The sequence below is a fragment of the Hemicordylus capensis genome, chromosome 10 (genome assembly GCF_027244095.1).
Source record: "Hemicordylus capensis ecotype Gifberg chromosome 10, rHemCap1.1.pri, whole genome shotgun sequence".
NCBI classification, from domain to species: domain Eukaryota; kingdom Metazoa; phylum Chordata; class Lepidosauria; order Squamata; family Cordylidae; genus Hemicordylus; species Hemicordylus capensis.
Window position 1 is genome coordinate 27,846,559 of NC_069666.1, and position 17,734 is coordinate 27,864,292.

At 48.0% G+C, this 17,734-nt stretch overlaps 1 protein-coding gene across 5 annotated transcripts in view; it reads right to left on the minus strand.

The window, feature by feature from the left end:
* VPS13C (vacuolar protein sorting 13 homolog C) overlaps positions 1–17,734 on the minus strand; it is a 136,403-nt gene that overhangs the window by 70,084 nt on the left and 48,585 nt on the right. For all 5 annotated transcript variants that reach the window (XR_008311401.1, XM_053272123.1, XM_053272121.1 and 2 more), the window contains 5 exons: positions 17,435–17,538; positions 11,021–11,188; positions 9,974–10,278; positions 2,076–2,223; positions 954–1,059 (listed from right to left, as the gene is read on the minus strand). Coding sequence is in view for 4 of the 5 variants with exons in the window: in XM_053272123.1 (XP_053128098.1) it covers positions 954–1,059; positions 2,076–2,223; positions 9,974–10,278; positions 11,021–11,188; positions 17,435–17,538 (831 nt within the window). In the remaining variant the exon portion in view is untranslated. The remainder of the gene's footprint in view (positions 1–953; positions 1,060–2,075; positions 2,224–9,973; positions 10,279–11,020; positions 11,189–17,434; positions 17,539–17,734) is intronic.

A 17,734-nucleotide genomic window follows, 5' to 3' on the forward strand; every position in this document is an offset into this window, starting at 1 on the left:
GAATAGCCTTTGGCCACTGTGGCTGGGGATCAGTGTTCCCTCTAACAGGGATTCCCAGATGATGTTGACTAAATCTCCCAGCATCCCCAGCTGCGATGGCTTTAACTTGGGGATTCTGGGAGTTGTAGTCAACAACATCTGGTAATCCCTGTTAGAGAGAAGTTGCAGTCCAACCTCATCTGTTCTGGGGGCTGACAATGAGGGAGATTCGGCTGTGGTGCACACAGGACAGGGTCTTCTCAGTTGTTGCCCCCAGACTGTGGAGTGCTCTCCCTGTGGCCATCCACTCACTCCTCAGTCTCCATCACAATTTTTAGAAAGTGTGTGAAATCTTGGCTTTTTACCCAAGCTTTTATAGAATTGTTTCTATTGCTGCTGCTTTGTATCTTTTATGGTTTTTTAATTTTTTAATCAGACCTGTACTTTTATATTCTAGTTAATATTCTTATTATATTAAATCATTATATTAAATATATTAGTATATATTAACATTCTTTATATTTTTGTAGTCTTGTTTTAACTTTTGTGTGAACCACCTTGAGAATGTTTTAAGGAAAGGAGGTAAAGAAATCTAACAATCAATCTAACAATCAATCAATCAATCAGGGGACCCAAGTTTGAGAATTCCTGTCCTAAGAGACAGCTAAGAAGGGAACAGCTTGAGTGTCTGGCTTTAGTGAAGAAGGCAAAGGCACAAGGCTTAAGTGACTGCTCAAACAAGCAAGACAGCCCTCAGTTCTCCTTAGCAATATTTTTTGGTGCTGCCAAAATCAATTAAAAGGCTGAAGCTTGCAAGAAAACAATAGGAGGAAAGCCACTTGATGGAGATGTTTTGTCCAAGAGACAACCAGGCAAATCTGAGGACTTACTAGGAGTCTGGCTACAAGAAGTGGTCTGGTCCTAGCAAGAGGAAGGGAACATCCCTTAGGAGGTGGAAATACCTCTTAACTTACCTTCATCTGGGGCCATTGGCTTTGCAACACTCATATTGTCTGCTTCAGCAAGGTTTTCTGTCAGTACTTTCAGCAGAACATTCAAATCCTCTGGTCTTAGGATAATCTAAGGAGTAGCACAGACATTCAGACTGCAGAACTCTTCATCTTTGATAGGTTTCACCAAGATGTTCAACCACCAGTGATGCAACAGAGCCATTACACCTGGCCCATCAAGAACGGTCACGTATTCAGCAGGAAGTTCTCTCCTTACTGATGCCTTGTCCCATAGTCAGACTTCTAACATGCTCGGAGGCGTCACGTGCCATGCACAGCAAGTGTGGGACCACTACTGGTTCCCCACCGGGCACGCACTCCTGCTACCACTGTCATTTTTGTGACATCTGAAAAGAGTAACTGTGCATAACAGATCCATGGCCATTTCTTGCATCCACAGCTATCTGCTCACAGGACCTTGATGCCCAAGCACAACTCATTTTTAATTAGTCAGTAATCCATGGGGTCAGTAATCCATGGCACATATGCCAAATGTGGCTGACAAAATGATTTTGAGTGACACTTGCTAGGAAGATGAGCTGCTACGATGCCCGCTGTCTGCCTCCGGCTGGCAGGTCACTGCTTGCTGCAGCAGGCAGTGGACATCCAGGCTCACTGTTGGAGGTCTCTCTGGCTGTGCTGGCAGGCAGGCGGGCACTCTCTCTTGGACGCACGTGCTCTGAAAAAATGAACCTGCATGTGTGAGAGAGTGCCAACCAATTGGTACAGTTAGAGGCCTCCGCCGCCGATTCTGGATGCTGACTGCTACAGCCACCAGCGATATGCCAGTCAGATGCAGGCAGTGGGCATCATGGTGGCTGGTTGTCCTCACCGTGAGCACACTCTCCCCTCCAGCAACTCACTTCTGTGCTCTGTCTGCCCCAAAATGGAGAAGACAAGGCACAAACGTTTGCTGAAGGACAGAGGCAGACCAAACATGGAAACTTAATGTTGGCTGGAGAACAGTGCTAGATGCACTGAATGCAGTGTTTCATTGTAAACCACCCAGAGACCCGGGTTTTTGGCAGTATATAAATACGACCGACAGATGTGCAAGTATGCAACTGAAAGAAAAACAAAACTTACGTTCATTGTATCTAGATGTCCTTTGATTTCCACCAAGGGTATTTTGTGATACCACATTCCAGCCAGGTTGCGATTCACAGAAAGGTTAAGATTAATAGGATGAAGAATTTGAATGTCCGTCTGTGAAAATCCCGGTTGTAAGACTGTCCTAAGTTAAAACAAACAAAGGAAATCTCAAAGTACTGGTAAACCCTTTCCACAGATGCCAAATCCACAAACGGTTTGAATATCTGATCAATGTTTACATGATAAAAAACCAGGTTGCTTACCTGTAACTTATGATCTGGATGTGATCCATTGTATCCATAAGGAATGGGTTCTGCGCCTGCACAGGGACCTCACGGGCTGATTGATTAGCTCCTCTCGACACCCCTTCCACCTGCACGTGCTGTGCAGAGTTCGTTAAGATTGGCGGTTGGGGCGTTCCCTTCTCAGTTTTTCGCAGACCGCCCATAGGGACGATCCACAAGACAATTAATTCCTTTCCACCAACTGATCCTGCAGCGGGGATGGCTTGGGTGGGACTTATGGATACAGTGGATCACATCCAGATCATAAGTTACAGGTAAGCAACCTGTTTATCTGGATTGTGTTCCATTGTACCCATAAGGAATGGGTGATTAGCAAGCTTACCCCCATATGGAGGTGGGTGCAGAAGACCCGTAGCCTATGCTAATACCCTCTTTAGAACAGTTCTCCCGAAAGTCGCTTCTCGTGCCATCCTCAAATCTACTGCATAATGCTTGACGAATGGTAGCTGAGAAGACCACGTGGCTGCCATACAGATATCCGACATTTTGATGCCTGATAGATGGGCTGCTGACGTCGCATATGCTCTCATAGAGTGGGCACGCACCGTCTTAGGCGGTGTCACCTTTTGACACTTATAGTTTTGGAAGATAAGTTCCACTAGCCAATGCACTAGGCATTGCCGAAATATCGGACAGTCCTTACAACGTCCCTTATATGCGATGAAAAATTTTTTACTCCTTCGGAAGTCATGGGTCCGATCCAAATAATATAGGAGAGCCCTTCGCACATCTAGTGTGTGGAGTGCCCTTTCCAAGTCCGTCCCTGCATTCTGGAAGAAGGTAGGCAGGATTATTTCCTGATTCAAATGAAATTCAGTCACCACCTTTGTACAGAAGCGTGGATCAAACCACATCACCACTTTGTGTGGACAGAACTGAGTGTAAGGCTTAGCCATACGTAGAGCTGTCAATTCGCTTACACGTTTCGCCGACGTAATAGCTATCAGGAAAGCAGTCTTCAACGACAGAAGCTTAATGGGCACTGTTGCCAAAGGCTCAAAAGGCTTCTCCGTAAGAGCTGACAACACCAAAGACAAGCTCCACTGCTCCATTGGGCGACGTACAGGCGGATACAAGTTGTTTAGGCCTTTCAGGAAACGCTTACACTCTGGGTGGGAAAACACAGATGAACCATCCCAGCCCTTATGCTTCGCAGAAATGGCAGCCAAATGAAGCTTAACATAGACATTGGCTAAGCCCTTTAGCTTAAGCGAAGTCAGGTACATCAAAACTTCATGTGGTGTCGCGCGCAAGGGTTTGATCCCCCTTTCTCTCATATAGGTTCGATAGCGCTTCCACTTGCATGCGTAATTGTGCCTTGTAGTCTCACGTCTGCTATTCAGCAGGATATCCTTCAAAACTCGATTCTCCAGGCAGTCATCTTCAATGCCTGAACCTCAGGATGTAGCACTCTTCCTTGCTCTCTTTGCAACAGGTCCACTCTGTGTGGTAACTTGCGGAAATTCCCCCTCGACAACTGTAGGAGTGGGGCAAACCATGACTGGCGCGGCCACCAGGGGGTCAGCAAAATGCAGTTCGCCTTGTCTCTTATCACTCGTGCCACCGTCCACCCTATCAGAGATAGCGGTGGAAATAGATATGGTAGACCCACATTCCAGGTGTGTTGAAACGCGTCCCCTAGGGAGCCCCGTCCTATGCCCGCACGAGAGCAGTAGTTGACACACTTTTTGTTGGCAAGAGTTGCAAACAAGTCTATTGAGGAGACCCCCCCCCCAGTCCTCGAATACCTTTCTGAGATATACGGTCTTTATCTCCCACTCGTGCCTCTGGCCATAGTCGGTGATCCTGCTGAGGTTGTCGGCCAAGCAGTTGTCCACCCTTCTTATGTGGATTGCCATCGGGTAGATTGAGTGTGGTACGCACCACTCCCATATCCTTTGAGCAAGCAGGCACAAAGTCAAGGAGACTGTTCCCCCTTGGTGATTGATATAGGCAATTGCTGTTGTATTGTCTAGTTGCAGCTGCACAGTCTTCCCTGCAAGCAACGGTTTGAACGCTTTGAGAGCTAGGAATACTGCCATCAACTCCAAGTAGTTGATGTGTTGTCGGGTCTGCGGTTGCGTCCAAGTCCCCTGGATGCAGTGGCCTAAGCAATGCGCCCCCCATCCCGTCAAGGACGCATCTGTTGTCACCTGACACATGGGAATGCGCGCCGCAAATCCAACACCTTGAATCAAATTGCGCTTCTCCATCCACCAACGTAAACTCTGTAAAACAACCCTTGGCATTCTCAAGTGCATGTTCTGATTGTCCACATTGGGGCAAAAGTTGCGGAGGTACCACAGTTGCAGTGTGTGCATGTGTAACCATGTATATAGCACAGTTGTGGTACACGAAGCCATTAGACCTAGCAGCTTCTGAATCCGCACCACCGGTTGCTGAGGGGTTTCTATGAATTGCTGGATGAGTGTTTGTATCTGGCAAACACACTCCAATGGCAAGAACGCTCTTTCCAATTTCATATCTAGTATTGCTCCGATGAAGCTCACTCGAGTCATCAGGTCGAGATGCGACTTCTTCCAGTTGATGTTGATTCCGAGGTCTCTCAACAGGTGCTCCACTTGTTGTATTTGCTGTGTCAAGAGATCTCTGCTGTGGCTGACCAAGAGCCAATCGTCTAAATACGGATAGACCATCAGCCCCTGCATTCTCAGGTAGGCTACCACGACTGCCATCACCTTTGTAAAAACTCTTGGAGCTGTTGATAGGCCGAATGGGAGTACCATATATTGATATATCTGGTTCCCCACCGTAAACCTGAGAAACTTGCGATGGTCCTCCTGGATGCCGACATGGAAGTAGGCATCCTTCAAATCTAATGTCGCTGCCCATGCCCCGCGAACCAAAAGGGGCAGGATAGACTGTAGAGTGATCATTCTGAATTTTTTTGTCTGAATGTAACAGTTGAGACCCCTCAAATCCATTATAGCTCGGATCCCGCCATCTCTTTTCGGGATCTGGAAATAACGGGAATAATAACCCGTCAGTCTGTTCGCCCACTGCACAGGTATAACTGCTTGCTTCTCTAGCAACACCCTGACCTCCTCCTGAAGTATTTCCGTGGCCAGCATGTATGTCAGTCCTGAAAATGGAGGCTTGGTCATGAATTCCAACGCATATCCCGTCTGAACTATACGCAAGACCCACCGATCTGATGTTATATTGTGCCATGCTTGGCACGTTGAAAGGTGAGCTTCTTAAACTTTAACGATTAATTAGATCCAAACCATAGAAATTGGCTGCCAGCCAGCTTCGGTCAGAAAGATTCCCGCAGAAGAAGTCAGCTTGATTAAATCCAGCCCCCGCCACTCTTTACCTAAGACAGAATTGCGTCCTTCGACACAACTCTGAATTAGGGAGCTGGCAAAAGGGGGACAAGTGGCTTATCTTGAAGTCAACCCTTTAATCGGGGGGGGGGGGGGGTTGAAGCCTCAAAACCCCCTTAATTTCTTCTCCTCGGTCTTCCCCGTCAGGGAAGCATGCAGCTGCGCTGGCAGTCCAACCGGAAGTCAGTTTGATGGTATTTCTGGCAACTACAGGACCGATGCTGTGGGTCCCAGATAGATTGGCTGGTGGAGGTGGAATTGGGCCAATAATTTGGTTGCAAGGTTTTGCAAGGTGGTGCAGTGAACAAACAGTTCCATCAAAAGCTCTGTTTGGAAGCGTCCTTATCCTGTTGTCGTGTCGCCTTCCCCTTTACCTTCTGGTTATACCCCCTATTGCGCTGATAGGGCCGGTATTGTCTCTTGTAATCCTTTCTGTCCTGAAATCTATTGTGCTTTGGCCGAGAATACAAGCGGCCCTTAGTTGTAGAACTGGTTCCCCCCAAGGGTGCCGTAAAAGTACGAGCTGTAAATTTCTATTTCTTCAAAGTCTCCATAGACGTGTCCGTTTCCTCATGGAAAAGACCCTTTCCATCAAATGACAGGGACTCCACCCTGTCTTTCATGTCCAGTTGGAGAGTAGTGGAACGTAGCCATGCATGCCTGCGCATGGTTACTGCGGTGACCATTGAACAAGACTCCGTTTCCGCAAGATGTTTGAAGGCACTCAATTGCTGCCTTGTCACTGCGGTCTCATTAAACTTCCACTGGAACTCTTCTGGTGTCATTGATGTGGAGTCCTGCAATAAGGCATCCCACAAGAGATGGTTATACCGGGCCATGCAGGCCACATAGTTGGCAATTCGAATTGCTAGACTAGACGTACTATATACTTTTCTCCCCATGACATCTATCTTCCTTCCTTCTCTATCCACAGGTGTAGTGTGGCGGCGCCCACCCTTAGACGTTGAAGCACAGTCTACAACCAACGAGTTGGATATTGGATGGCACAGTAGGTAAGAATTCTCTTCCTCACTGATTCTGTACAGATTTTCCAAACGTTTAGAAGTTGGGGATGTGACCTGCATGACCTCCCATGCCGTTTTGGCTGCTTTGTTGATTGCCGGAATCATAGTGAGTGCAACTGGGTGGGACATTCTAGATTTCCCCATCATGTAGGGGTGTGCGTGGCTCGGAGTCCCCCCTGGTCCGGCAGGGGGGACTGTGACTTTAAGCGGGGGGTGGTAGTACTTAAACACCCCCCCCCGCGCCGCGCTTCCCCCTCCGGCACTGTTCCTTTTAAAAATCTTCTTGGGGCCGCAGAGCTCCTCTCTGCCGCCCCTGCCCCTGTCATCATTTGAAAAGCTTTAACAGAGATGAGCACTAGCGGCTCCCCAGACACCCCCCCCCCGCCGCTTAAAGTCACAGTCCCACACCCAGCCAGACCGCCGGACCTCCGAACCAGTCCGGAGGTCTGGTCTATCATGCCAGACCAAAACCATGCACAGTCCTACCATCATGTTGTACACTGGGTCTACAATATCTGCATCAGGAGATTTTAGATCCATTCCCAACGCTTCCGCTATATCTCTTATCAGGGCGTGATACGCTTTCAATTCCTCAGTTGGCGAAGTAGAGAGTCTTGGTGGAACACCCGAGGGGGGATCCGATCTCCGACTAACATCGTCAGACTCTGAGCTAGCCCCAGAGTCATCCCCCGTGCTAGCATCACCTGGGGAAGGCGGTGGTTCTGAGGGCGAAGGTGTAGACTTTCGCTTCCTCTTGCCACTAGGTTTCTCTGGAATTTGCCTTCCCTGTGGTTGAATCTGTGGCGGTTGTGCAGCTGGAAGCTGGGGCTCCATGACTGAAGGTTGAAGTTGCAGTACCGGTAGCTGCGGCACAGCTTCTGGTAGTATCTGAACAGCAGGTCCTTGAGATGTCAACACCGGCTGTGGAGCAGGAGGTCCTTGCAGGGATTTTCAACGCAGGTAATGTGCATAGTCCTCTGGTAAATTATGTCGGAATCACACTTTCAGACACACTTTGGTGCACTGAAATAGCGGGTACTCCTTGCAACAAGGTTGGTGCCGGTGCATGCATCCCTGGGTCCTGAATCTGTAGTGGAGTGTAGGATGGAGTCTTCGGCAGCCTAACTGGCCCCTCCTCATCATGTTCATCATCTAGCCCGGTACTCAGGAACCCTCGAAAGGTAGATCCTGAAGGGGTACTTGATGCTGAATCAAGTAAATCGTGGAGTCCTGCACAATGTACCCCATCTTGCCCACCAAAGCCTGGTGTCCTATGTGTAGAGGGGGATTAAAAGGGGGTTTGTGCTGGAGACAATGGATGAGACAGTCTTCCCCCTGCAGGCACTACTGCTGACATAGATCCGCCGTTAGCTTGAGCAGATACTGCCAACGTCGCCACTGGCATTGGAAAAGCATGTTGTGACGTCGATGTTGATGTCGACATTGAGCTTGACACCGTCGTCGATGTTGAATGAGGGAGGTGTACCATCAGTGCCGAGGTCGAAGCTGAATCCTGCATCTGATCTGTCGATGCCGTGGTCCATGCCAATGCTGTGGTCACTGTCAAAGCCGATGCCACTGTCGACGCCGAGGTCGATGCTGTCGCCGGAAAGCAAGCTCTCGACACAGTGTTCAATGTTGAGGTAGAGGCAGACTCATCCGAGTCGCCCTCGAAAGCCTGCACTGAAGCAGGGGAAGGGGTACGATGTGCCTTTAACTTCGGCGCTTCCAAGCCCCTAGTAGCTCCCTTCTGATGGTGGTCCCGATCTCTGTGTCTCTCCTTTTTTGACACATCCTTGGGCTTTTTGAAAACAGCACTTGTGTTCTTGCTCGCAGTCGACAGCGCAGTTTTAGACTGCTTTCGTGCAGTTCCACTGCTGCTTGACTCCGGGGAGCTCGATGCCGACCGTTTGCCTGACATCAAAGGGGAGCCCGTTGAGGCACCCTTCCAAGCACTCGACATCAAAGGGGAGTCGTTTGAGGAGCTTGGCTGCAGTGTTGGTGGGTGAAGGGCCTCATCATACAAAGCTGCCCAAAGGCGCAATGCTCTATTCTGTCTTGTTTGCTTTGAAAACGAGCAACAAATTTTACAAGCTGCCGTATTGTGCTCTTCCCCCAGGCACATCAAGCACGAGTCATGATAATCAGTCGACAGCAGTTTAGCTTGGCATTTCATACATCTTTTAGAGGTTTTTTTCGCCTCCATTTCGATATGCCGTAAACACAGTAAACAATCTCTTCACCAAATCAGAAAGTCTGTTAAGCAAACTCAGTCCGAAGTCCATTCCGAGGTCAAAGGAAAGGGGCTACCGATCTTTTTAACAAATTCGTCTGTCGAGAATAAAGAGTAATCCGTGTCCAATTCCAAATTCAAAGCCAAGTAATTTAACAGATATAAGGTATTTCTCTAACGAGGAGCAACAGCTATGAGGTATGATCGCTAAGGCGGTCAAAGAGAAACTGAGAAGGGAACGCCCCAACCGCCAATCTTAACGAACTCTGCACAGCATGTGCAGGCGGAAGGGGCGTCGAGAGGAGCTAATCAATCAGCCCGTGAGGTCCCTGTGCAGGCGCAGAACCCATTCCTTATGGGTACAATGGAACATAATCCAGATCAAGAACTTCATATTTTATACTAGAAAAAATTTAACACAAGCAGCTACAATAAATAGAAAAATGTATCTCTATATTTTCAACAAGTACTTCTGAACACACTGGTAGCCTTTAGAAGCCAAAAGCCAAACATGGGGGATTAAAGTCGTTAATTAATGGCCTCACTGATGGTGGTACAACATATTGCCTTTTTTTGGGAGGGGGATATAATGAATCCCACCTCCCACCACATAAATGAGCTGTACAGCACAACTAAAGACGATGTTCATATATTTCTTTCCCACATGCCCACGACAAAACAATCTGAAAGTTATTACTGAAAGTAGATAGACAGATATACAGATAAGAGGAGATAAAAGTTACACTTTGCCAAATATATTTATCATCATTTCAGGTAAGGCTAAGTTTTATCTTAGTTGTTTTTACTTTTATTCAAACTATTTATTTGTAGAAAGCTAACTTTCTGCAAGTATCCCAGCTGGCTAACAAAAACAACTTCAAACAATAAGAATTCCTAGAGTCAAATCACTGATATATAGAATGAAAGAGCAACATAGCAGTAACCTAAGAGAGTTTACACTCCTCTCTCCTCAAATGTTCACCTCAACATCTTAAGCTGTGTCAACTGTACATCCAATTTATCCATAACTGGAGGGAGCGGGCAGTCCTCCGTCAACACCAAGCTGAATTGGTTTTGTATCCTGATCAGTCCAAGATCAATCACTACAGCATTGTAAGAGACGGAAGACTGGGGGATGAGGATAACTGGAGCCTTAAGATGGATATCCATGGAAAGCCGGAAGCTCCTCTGAGCCAGGTCTCTCACGCTCGTTGCGGCCTTCTCTGCGGCCTGAACCGTGGCAGCACTCACGGCCTCTTTTGCCATTTGGAAGTTGTTCAGGAAATTCTACAATAAAATTAGAGTTGGGAAAATAAGATCAGATTTAGTGCAATCTTATCTGGAAAGCATAAGTATTTTAGATACCTTAACACTCCCCTCCACACCAGCAGCACAGAACGACTCCAACGGAGGAGTTGGGGCTGTTCCACAAAAACCTGGCTTCTCAGAACGAACTCTCTGCTGAATGTGCCAGTCTGGCCTTAATCACAAAAAATGGGGCCGCATCAATGAGCCTAGTAAAGAGACCAAAAGCCCGACAAAGGAGCAGCAGGAGTGGAACACAAAGTAACAAGCTAATTCTCAAACTGAAGATACCAAATGTGGGACTACAACTCCCATCATCCCCAGCCACAATGGCCATTGCAGCTGTGGATGATGGGAGTTGTAGTTCCACTTCTGGTATCCTCAGCTTGAGAACCCCCAAGTTAATCCAAAATAAGTCTGGTATTCTCCCTCATCCTGAGAGAGGCAACTAATCTAGTCAAATGGTGCCTCCAGCTTCAAATTTAAGTTCCAGTCAAAGGGAGAAGCATAAGATGTTGCTTGCATACATATGCTCAGTACCAGGGCTATGGTGGGGTACGGACAGTTTTTGAATTTCAACATATTTGCTCTGAGCTCAAGAGGTGGCATAAAAAACACACCACACCATATAGGATTTCATGCTAAACGTACTCCTCTACACATACAAAGTGCGGCCGTGTTAGGATCTCTCATTTTAAACAGCAGTTCAACACACACTCCTTACCAGGAGGGACATGAGGAACTTATGTAGGTACACAATCTGAATGCAGCCCACTTTGAGAGTTACAATCCCATCCACGTTGGACATGTCCGTATAGGCTTCTCCCTCAGTAGCATCCGGATACAACACCAAGTTGAAACTGAAGACCTCGTCGCCTACTATAGAAACAGCCTAAAAGGGAGGAAGCATATGGGGCACGTTCAGTCTTTCCATCAGGGCACAGCTGTCTCAGATGTGTTGCCCTGCTCTAAGAGACAAGATGCAGGTGGTGTTACAGGATGAGAACTTGCGTTTTGGGCGGTATATAAATGTATTAAATAAATAATAAATAAATGAGCCTGCCCAGTCCTTCTGGAGAGAGGCACACTTTCTTCTTTGTGGTTCCCCCAAAGAAACAACGAAAAATGTGGTTTGGACAGGAGGGGCGGGTGGCTGCTTTTGAATCTGAGCATTTCAGAGCTGGAAAGGGCCTTGGAAGCCTTCTAGTCACCACACACACACACACACACACACCCCGGCTCCAGGCTTACCCTGGCCCCTCAGACCTTGTAGCAACAGTCAGCACAGCCTTGAGCTGCAACTCTCCCACCTCAGTAACTAGCTCTGCAAAAAGCATTGACATCCAGTGCGCCGGCCTCCCCCACCAAGGTCAGCTTAGCCATCCCTTCCCCGCAGGGTCCTCCTGCAAGGTGGAAACTGTTTCTGGCCAGAAAATGAGTTGTTCAGCAAACCTGTCCAGTGCAGCCAAAACCGTTTTTATAGCCATAATATTGCCTAACAAATAATTGATTTCGTCTTTGAAATTAGTCAAGGTGGAACCAGAGCACTGGTTCATTTACCGCGAAGGCTTCTTCTTGCTGCTGTATCCAAGGGTGTCTCCTTGAGCGGGTTATGCTTCTCCACGTGGCTCTTTAAGGCAGGACTATGTAAATTAGTCCGAGTCTTTAAGAGGGGGAGGGGCATAGCCCCAACCAGTTCTTTTAGGCCAAGTGAAGCCAAGAGCATCTTGAAGAAATACCCCCATGTTTAACGCAAACAAAATCCCCAGCTACTGACAAGAAAAAAAACCACTAACTTTTTTGCAGACATTTTCGTACGGGTGCTAACAGGTGGGTCGAGACGCCCTTGGAGGCATCAGTTAAGAAGAAGCCTTCATGATAAGCGAACCAATGCTCCATTCTCTGCTGCTGCAATCCAAGGGTGTCTTCAACCTGGGCGGAGGGGAGCACCCTTGCCTACTCCAAAGGGAGTACCTGTTGGAGCACTCGCCTCCCGAAGGCTGCTTGGGCAGAGGCGAAGGAAGGAGTCCAATTTATAGTGTCTAGTAAAAGGTCGAGGGGGCCCTCCATGTGGCTGCCCCACAAATATCCTGGACCGGGGCGTTAGTAGAAAAGGCAGCGGGAGTCGCCGCTGCCCTGGTGGACTGAGCAAGCACATTTGTGGGAGCCCTAAGGTTCTGTGATTGATAAGCTAAGGCGATAACATGCCTTGAGCCACCTAGCTATGGTGGCTGGGGTGACTGCCTGACCCATATTCCAAGGCAAAAAAGATATAAAGCAAGTGTGGTGTAGTGGTTAGAGTGTTGGACTAGGACCAAAGAGACCCAAGTTCAAATTCCCACTCAGCGATGAAGCTTGCTGGGTGACTCTGGGCCAGTCACTTCTCTCTCAGCCTAACCTACCTCACAGGGTTGTTGCGAGGATAAACATAACCATGTGGGTTCCTTGGAGAAAGTTCCTTGGAGGAAGAGCGGGATAGAAATGAAATGAAATGAAATAAATAAATAGGGATTCTGTGGTCCTGATATACTTTGTGCATTTTAGGTATGGCTTGAGGCATCTGTGAACATCTAGCTTGTGCCAAGCTTTCTTGGCTGGATGAAACAGCTTTGGGCAAGAAGAGGGTAACATTACGTCCTAGGACATGTAAGGCCACCTTGGGTCAGAAGAAGGGATCAGGGTTGATGATTTTTTTCTCAGAAAAAATGCAGAGGTTCTTATGAACCGGCAGGGCACGCAACTCCAACACCCTACATGCCGAGGCGATGGCTATGAGAAAAGCAAGCTATAAGGTCAAGAGACGTAAGGGAATGGACTGGATTTGTTCTAAAGGGAGTCCCTGTAGGGCCTTCAGGGCAGTACGTAGTTTCCAGGGGGGAAATTGGTGCACCACTGGAGAGAAAAACAGGTTGCTTACCTGTAACAGATGATCTGGTAGTAGTTCCATCATTCATAAATAGTGGGTTCTGCGCCTGCGCAGATCAGCTTCGGGTAGAATTCATTAGCTCCTCGCGACGCTGGCAACCACCTGTTGCACGTGACTGTAGTAGCCTCTAGTGGCGGTTGGGCGTCTCTGCAATCAGTTTCTTGATGGCCGACATGGCAGTATGATGCTGTGGTGGTATAGTGACCTGTGTATTCCGTTACAGTGGCTTGCCAACTTGTTAAAGATAACACAGACTGAGCAGGCTTTTGTGTCGTGCTTCTCTCCCAAACAAAACAAAGAGAGGGCATGGCCGTCTGTTGAGCGGATCTTTCCGCAGCAGTTGGTACACCGCTTAAAGGTTGTCTTGTCCTTTCCAGACTTCCCCGAACCATCTGCCTTACCAGATTTATTGCTCATTTTAGAGAAGAGTAGTCGTCCATTCTGTCGTCAAAGGGGGAAATCAGAGATTGAAACAAATCTGAAGGAGTGGGGAAAAGAGTTGCCGAGTCCGTATTCAAAAGTTTTGAGCCGATTAAATCTCAAACAATGCCAAGTCCGAAGGAATTTCCAAAGAATAGTCAGAGTCCGTTTCCAATGTTCAAAGATCCAAATATACGAAAAACAAACTTTCTCCGAGGAGCAAACTGTCTCCGAGTACTGATCGCAATGGCGGTCAGAAAGAAACGGATTGCAGAGACGCCCAACTGCCACTAGAGGCTACTACAGTCACGTGCAACAGGCGGTTGCCAGCATCGCGAGGAGCTAACGAATTCTTCCCGACGCTGATCTGAGCAGGTGCAGAACCCACTATTTATGGATGATGGAATCACTATCCAGATCAGGAGGGTTGTCCCCCTGAAGAAGCGTTTCATGTGTGGATGACTGAGCCTAGTGTCTGCACCCCCCCTGAGATTAGGTCCACGAGGAAAGCCGCCTGGTGTTTTAAGGAGTCTGCGGAGAGCCCCTGGTGGAGGAGATGCTTCATAGTAGCTGTCCCTGTAGGAACCGTGTGTTTGGCAGACCATCTGAGGATCACCCTCCAGGTGTATTGATAAATCCTGATCGTGGAAGGGCATCTGGAGGCCAGCATTGTATTGACCACCGTTGGCAAGTAGCCATGTTGTCTTAGGAGGCACCGTTCAGTCCCCAGGCGGCGAGCAGTAACCCGCAGAGATCTGGGTGATGTCCTGGGCCCTGTTGAAAAAGGTCCGCATTGACCGGTAGCATCAGGTGGTGTTCTGCAGCTAGACTGGCGAGTTCTGCAAACCAGGGTCTTCAGGGCCAGAACAGTGCCACCAGGATGACGTGGGCCCTGAGGAGTTTTATCCTTTGGAGAACCCAGGCAAGGAGTGGCGTGGAGGGATGGAGGCATACAGGAGATCCGTCAGCCATGGAGCTGATAGTTCGTCCACTGCTTCTGCTTGTGGGCAGGCAAACCTGGTAAAGAAGCATTGCACATGAGTATTGGCCGGAGTCGCAATGAGGCTCACAGACGGCTGACTGAAGCATCTCACGATCAATTGGAAGGTCTCCAGGTCTAGTCTCCATTCCCCCAGAATGAGTTCCTGCCTGCTGAGCCAGTCCATTACCGTGTTCAGATCGCCCTGTATGTAGTGGGCTGTTATGGATGTCACATGTTGTTTGGACCACAGAAATAGGAGAACTGCTTCCGCCTACAGAGACTTCTACCGTGTTCCATCCTGACGATTCACATGTGCCTTCAACATGGTATTGTCTGTGTGTATCAGCACATGTTGTTTGTGGACAATGGGTTTTGGAATGCCAGGTGTGCCATCTGAATGGCCCTGAACTCCAGCCAGTTGATGCTGTCTTGTTGTCCAGCTACCGGCCACTTTGTCCCTCTATGTGTCTATCATGACGCCCAAATGTAGTAGTTGGTGAGATGGGCGGAATTGGCTTTTCTCTTTGTTGGTGAGGAGGCCGTGGTTCTGGAGTACCTGCATGGCGGTCCTGAGGTCCCTCTGGGCAGTCTGCAGGGACAGAAAGTTGATCAACAAATCATCTAGCTAAGCAGAAATCCTGACTCCCAGGAGACGGAGATATGCTCTGACTGGCAATAGAACCTTTGTGAATATGTGAGGAGCTGAGCAGAGGCTGAAAGGGAGCGCCCTGTATTGGTACCCTGTGTAGAGGAAGTGTAACAGGGGACAACTGTCTTGGTGCATGGAGATATGTAGTAGGCTGCCTTTAGGTCTATTGAGGCGAGGAAGTTGAGATGGTTCAGGGCCTCTGCAATCTACCCGAGACACTCCATGTGGAATTTTATCTTTTTTATGAAGCAGCTGAAATACTTTATGTCCAGTACCACTCTTAGGGAGCCATCCTTTTTGGTAATAATGAAGATTATGGAGCATATGCCCGCTCCCCTCTGTTCCGCTGGAACCTGCTCTATAGTTCCAATCGACAGGAGGTTTTGTATCGCCCCCTTGAGTTTTGAAGAGAGACAGGAGGTTGGGGTGCATAAGAAGTGATGGGGTGGGTGGGTTTGCGACCAACTCTATAGAGTAACCCGCCTTGATGACGTCGAGTACCCAATGTGGTGCCCTCCCAGACGTGAGAATGTAAGGAGAGGTGACCCCGCTCCCAGAAGCACCCCGCCCAAGTCATGATTAGCGTTTTGTTTGTTCTGGGCTGTGAAAGCTGCCCTATTTCCAAACCCATCTGGAGGGCCTGGATCTGTTCCAGTAGGGCCATTGAGATCTGAAGCCTCGATCCCCCAAAGGAAGATTGAAAGGAACAAAAAGATTGGAAGTATCGCCTCCCCTGGGGGTGCCCTGTTTATGCGATGAGGAGAGCATTGCTTTTTTCTTATCTTTGGATTCCACCTTGGTACCACAGGGTCTGGAACCTGTAAAGGAGACATCAGCCACACAGGCACCCTAGTCCCTGATGTAGCAATACGCTGCAGTGACATCGATGGTGTCTTTGGTATTGACACTGGTACTTCCATAACATCCTGTTCGATATTGAGGCCACTGCTCAAAAAGTCTTGAAAGGTTGACCCTGAAAGGGTACTGTTTGTTTAATCCAGCATTGCCAGCAAAGTATTTGCTGCATTGGGATCCAAAGATGCAGCATCATCCTGATCATGGTCCAAAGTGAAGTCAATGAAGTCCCCTCTCCCCACATGCTGCTGTGTCGGTGTTGAAGGGGATTACACCAGTATTTGTGCTGGAGACAGTTGAAGCACCCTTCTGGGTTGCACTATGGCAAATGACGAGCGCGGTAAACCTGCTGGCATCGTGGTTGGTACCGAAGGCACAGTTGATGTCGACACTGAGCCTGTGCAAAGGGTGCCCTGCTCCATCAACGCCATAGCCATCAAGGTCGATACCGGCGGTTGAATTTCCGACATCAGTGTCGAAGGCTGTCCTCTCAATGTTGCTGGAGCAACCACCGATGTTGAAGGCGGGCTATAGCTCTGTAATGTAGTTGGAGAAGGCATGCTTGTCCTTCAGTTTCAACTTGCTCCAGTGCTTCTTTTGAAGTGGAGAATCCTTCTCCTCATCCGAGGAGTGTTTTCTTTTTTTGTCTTTATGTTGATGAGCAGGTATCAGGACTTCTTTTGGTCTCTTGAATTCAAGAGACCTCTTTTGGTCTCTGTGCTTTCTGCAGCAGTTTTAGACTGCATATCAGCAGATCCCTGCATGTTCAATGCCAAGCTTGACATCAATCCGCTCCCCGATGTCAAGTAGTAATTTGGCCTAAGAGTTGGTGGAATTTAGCACATTGTCATATAGCACTGCACGATTCTGCACGGTAATTCCCAATTCTTCAACGATTGGAGAAAAAACAGCACATTTTGCATGCTGTCAGACTGTGCTACTCTTCTAAGTACAGGAGGCATGAATCATAGTAGTCTGTTGACGGTAACTTAGCACAACAGTTCACACAACGCTTGAATGTTTTCTTTGTCTCTATCGCCATTAAAGGCACATGCCAAGGCTGCAGCCCTGCGGCTTCAAGACAGATAAAAGCCAAATCCACGTAGTCCATTCAATGTTACAGTTGTCAAAAAACAGTCCAAGTTATCTGATCTTTCTTTCTCTTTCTTTTTCTTATCTTTCTCTCTCTTGAATCTAGATGAGCCAGAAACAAAGTGTTGACGCCAACTGGAAGTGCACAAAACTCCTGAACTAAGGTTGGCGGCTTCTCCAACCCTAGCCATCATTGTGAGAACAGCCCTCATACCTTTTTATGAATAGTTCCTGGATCAACATCTGCAACAATGATGTCCTTCAGCCGTGCAAAGAGAGTGGTTTGACTTGACTGAAGAAACAGTGACGAATCAAGACCTGAAAAAGACAATTGGAGAAATGTGACTGTGATTCAGGATGCACACTACAGTTCTGAGCAATTGAGGTCTGGGCTTTGAGAAGCCTTGGCAATTAAGAATTAAACAAATGGGCCACCGTAGCACTGGCCAACCATGCCATGGCTTAGAAACAGGGCTGTAAGGAATATGGGATGAATCTGCAAAGCGGGGAAAAA